This window comes from Echinococcus granulosus, assembly GCF_000524195.1.
Source record: "Echinococcus granulosus chromosome Unknown EG_S00052, whole genome shotgun sequence".
NCBI lineage: Eukaryota > Metazoa > Platyhelminthes > Cestoda > Cyclophyllidea > Taeniidae > Echinococcus > Echinococcus granulosus.
Genome location: NW_020170432.1, coordinates 544,576 through 548,981, shown reverse-complemented (window position 1 = coordinate 548,981; position 4,406 = coordinate 544,576). Strand labels below are relative to the sequence as shown.

Genomic DNA, 4,406 nt, shown 5'->3' with positions numbered 1-4,406 from the left:
TATTTCGGCTTTAAATGGGCCTTTTATCTTAATTTGAGAAGATAATTTGACCGTTGTGCAAAAGAGACCAATGCCTAACACTTGTGGTGAAATGCCATTTGGACCGAAGCGGTCCATCTGATCAATTTCCATCTTCGCAATGTTTTACCAATGTTGATCTACAACAACGGTTTTCACGCTTTGAGACAATTGGCAGCGCTAAGATATATATGGACAGAATCTCAAGGCGATTAAATTATTTTGGAATGTGCATGAAAGCGCTTGTAGGGGAAGTTGCAAGTTGCAAAAGTCGTCAATTTAGGTGGAGAATACGCTCAACGTAGAGCACCGGCCATGCAGGGATCGAATCATCCATCGTATCATTTGCTTATTTACTTTTGTGTGGTAGATAAAATGAATGTTAGCATACGATGACAAGGAAGAACGCCAGTCCTTTGTTCAACTGTTCTCGAACTCCACTTTAGCAACTTACCCACAATTTTGACTACGAATAAACGCATCAGTGTTTATACCATTTTCTGCTCCACGATTGTGCATCCAAATGGTCAGTAGGTTTGTTTAACGCTCACCAGAAACCAGCTAAACTCCACTTGTGAGGACGAAAGATGGTTTTGCACGTGGCAGCAGCATGAATCCCAATTTACTTGTATTCGTGTTTAGATGTCCATATACGCGAATGGAATGTTTATTTACAGCCTGATTGATTTGTTAAAAAAAATTGAAGTCTTAGAATGGAGCTATAAACTATGAATTGCTAGGTTCGGCTTACAGAATGAATATTTCAAACCCAGGAGTTGCACCAACTTTTTGCAAAGTTATCAATGGGATTTAATTCTTTGTCTCAGTAAAAAAAAGACCAAGACCTACCTGTCAACTGACTGCGTCTTCGCACGTTTTCAAAGTCAATTGCGACCCAGAAAAGGGCATTTGAGTAAGAATTTGGGGGGTTAGGAGTATTCATTACCAAAAGTCATATAATTTTGTGTGTACTTTAGGTTGTGGGTCTTAGCAAGCGTGTTATCCGGTGCTTGGGGCAATGCCTTATGTAATGCCAGTTCCTGATGATTCGGCCAAATTCTGAGGTGTTCCCTCCCACAGCGCAAATATGCATAGTTGTGATAGCACACTGTACGCTCTTTGAGGATTATTGTACCTGATGATACCTGATTAAAGGGACAGACACATTTAGGTAAACCAGGAACACTGAAAGTAAAATGCATCGTTACTAAACTTAAGGACATGCCAAATGATTTGCTTTGCCTCATTTCTCTGAAAAAACTCGTATAAACAGTTGTCGTGGATCTGTTTCATGAAAATAGAACGGATGATCCGAATTAAATCGTAGAATGCGCATTAAAGCTAAGGCAATTCGATTTCTTGCGCACTCGCCCACAGCATTATTGCGTTACTGCTATTGTGAATGTAGTGCCAAAGTGACCTTATCCCTTCTGATCAGAGTCTTGGGACATCTCAACAGCCAGATTTTGTGGTTCTATCTATGTAAATGTACAGGATCGAAGAATTACGTGAAGGATTGCATTTACTTGTCATATATACAATTTTTCAAAGGCAAGGTCAGATCTTGGGACACTTATTCATTTGTGTGGGTGACTTGCTTTTTGATAGTGTTCACAATTTTGTAGGAAGCGGAAATATATGCCTCAACAGACGTCATTGTTGTGCCTACTTTTGTCCTCCTTTAATGAAATACATGTTTAAAATGCACTTAGGCTGCCATTTTTGTAAACAGAACCTAAAAATGAGAAAATCATTCCCACATCCTTGGGCTTGCAGATCTGTTTTCCAGAGTCATACGAGTATTCCAAATACTTGATGGGACTGTAAAAACACTTTTACCTGATTTTATTAGCTTTTTATTTGTTAGAGTAGATATATATATCTAAATCTATTTAGAACTATTTTTTACCTTTTGTGTAATAGTAAAGTTTTCCTTACCAAAGATTACAATCTAGGCAATTTTCAAACATTTGTGTATAAGGATTTGATGGTGTTACTAATTAGTATTGAAAGACATTGGGTTAGCTTGCCATATTATCTGCGTAGAGCTTTAGTTATGTGTAAAGCCTCCATCAGTCTTTACAGTCGAATCTACGCCCTTTGTCTAGACATTTGATCAGTGTATTGACCATTGAACAAACATACTGACCGTTTGGACCCACCGTCTTGGTGGCAAAAGTACAAGCATGCGTTCTGAAGTGGTCAATGCTGCTGTCTAACTTCCGAGCAGGTATAGAGGATAAATGAACATCGTAACAGCACTTCAACATGTTCTCACTCACGAATACTCTTCCTCCATACATCAGTAAATAAGCGAATTATACCCTAAATGGCTCTATTCCACTTCAAGCGGTGTCCTACGGCAAGCTCATTCCCATATCAATCAGTTGACTTTCGTAGTTTGCAAATTTCCCTTTAGTCGTCCTCAAGCGTATACCAAAATATTTGCTTTACCCTTCAGCTTAACACGTGTATTGACGCTGATAGTCGGACCAAAGCTTGGAAACAGCTTGCGTTAATCTACTTTAGTTAAATTATACAAAGGATAATATTCGCATCTTTTAGACGAGGGTCAAGACACTAACTTAGCTGATTAGAAAAACTGATTTTAGCATTAGTGCTCTTTAGTTGGAAGTACTAGTCCTTTCCTGCTTAAATTAATACAGTAGCCAATTATCTTAATCTTTTGAGCGTGGACGCTATGCAGGCTTGTATCAGTTAAAGAGCATGGAAAGTTTTAGTGGAGGAGGAGCACTGCTTACTGATGGAAAAAAATTTCTTTCGCAAACGTGTTAATCTCTTAAAGGGAATTTAGGGGCAGTTGTAGAGCAGAGTAAGAGAAAAGCGGTGGTTTATTTACAGGAGTGACATCATGGTAATGTGGTGTTGTGGATGATAAACCCCATGTGCAGAGATCACAGAGTTTAAATAAGATGAAACATGCTGGTGGAGAAGACAGTGCTTATCTATGACCATGTCTACTATCAGTCTAGATTGCTTGGCCATGCAAAACATCCGTAACCACTGGTTGTGGGACATTCCAGCGGGATAAATGAAGTAATAGTGACCAGTGATAGGTCTCTATTACGGTGATACTGCTTTCGCATCCACTATGGAGAAGAGCGCTCAGACGGTAAGTGATTACTTAACACCCATCTGTGCATTCAAAGACGTTGTGCAGATTTGGAGAAATTAATGTACTGTTCGTCACAGCACCAGTGAAATTGAATTTCTGGTGGCACTAAAGCTGAGTGGGCGATGGGCTTGTCTGCGGTTGATCAAATGATCCATCAGGTTGGTGCCTGGGAACATGCAGATCAGACGTCATGTAGCAAAATAGTAAGGGTGTGGAGATGTGAGCTGAAAGGGCTGATAGCTTAGGTTCAAAACGCTATACAGCAAGTAATCCTTATTCAATGTCTTATGTTGCCATCAAACTTTAATAGCTTTACAATTATAATGCAGGAGAGCAATAGCGATCTCGCCTTTTGTTCTAACAGAGAAAGTACAGAGGGCGTGATAGCGCCTAGTCAGTAAGTTTGACCTTTGGTCCTAAAGGATCAATTCCAACTAATCATGCGAGTAGCTGCCCCACATGACCAATTCTCTGAAACAACACCTAAAATATGTAGTTTATTCATTATTAGGGTGATTATATTTTGACAAATTGATTAAGAGGTTGTGAAAACCAAATGCCTTTAAGCAGGAAACGTGGTATACCGTGCACTGACCTAGTGGCTATTTCCCAGTTTTACACATTTTCGAAAAAAAATTGTTTAAATTATTTAGACCTTTTTTATTTTTGTGTAATAGCAAAGAAATCCTTACCAAAAAGTACAAACTACGCATTTTTAAATATTTGTACAAGGGGATTGTGATAGTGTAGTGAATTTGTATTGAAAGATATCAATAAAGCCCAAATAAAAAATTTGATTTTCTGTTGTTTAAAACTACAAGTATGCTTTTTAATTGTGCCTTGTATGTAACAAGTGGTAGGATAATACAGACTTCTTGATTAGGTGAACGCTATCTATTCCCAAAAGGAAAACAAATGCCAGTTCCCCAATAAGACCCTAGTATTTAGTCGCATCCTATACTACGATGATACAACTTCTTTTTAACGTTCATAATCTAAGGTTCTAGAAACAGTGATAAAAATGGGAATTGAGTCAGAATACTTACATTATTTGTCAAAAGCTACTGACTAGGCCAAAGAATATGAGTGCTTTAAAGTCCTCTGAATCATCTGGGTAACAAACGCTTGATTTGTTCACATAATTGCATTTTACACTGTTTGCAACAACTACACGATTAAACAAACCTTTCCTTTCCAAAAACACTCATTAACATGGCAGAAATTGGCAATTAGGGGGGGTCATTCTAGTTCA

The 4,406-nt window shown here is 38.4% G+C and overlaps 1 protein-coding gene across 1 annotated transcript; it reads left to right on the top strand. All coding sequences in view use genetic code 11, as the record gives it.

Moving 5' to 3' along the window:
* Window positions 1-3,130: 3,130 nt before the first annotated feature.
* Window positions 3,131-3,555, top strand: EGR_06201 (hypothetical protein; the record flags this gene model as incomplete). The annotated part of the gene is made up of 2 exons (XM_024495450.1): window positions 3,131-3,151; window positions 3,484-3,555. The coding sequence occupies 2 exons, from the start codon at window positions 3,131-3,133 to the stop codon at window positions 3,553-3,555; spliced, it is 93 nt and encodes a 30-aa protein (XP_024350178.1).
* Window positions 3,556-4,406: the final 851 nt, after the last annotated feature.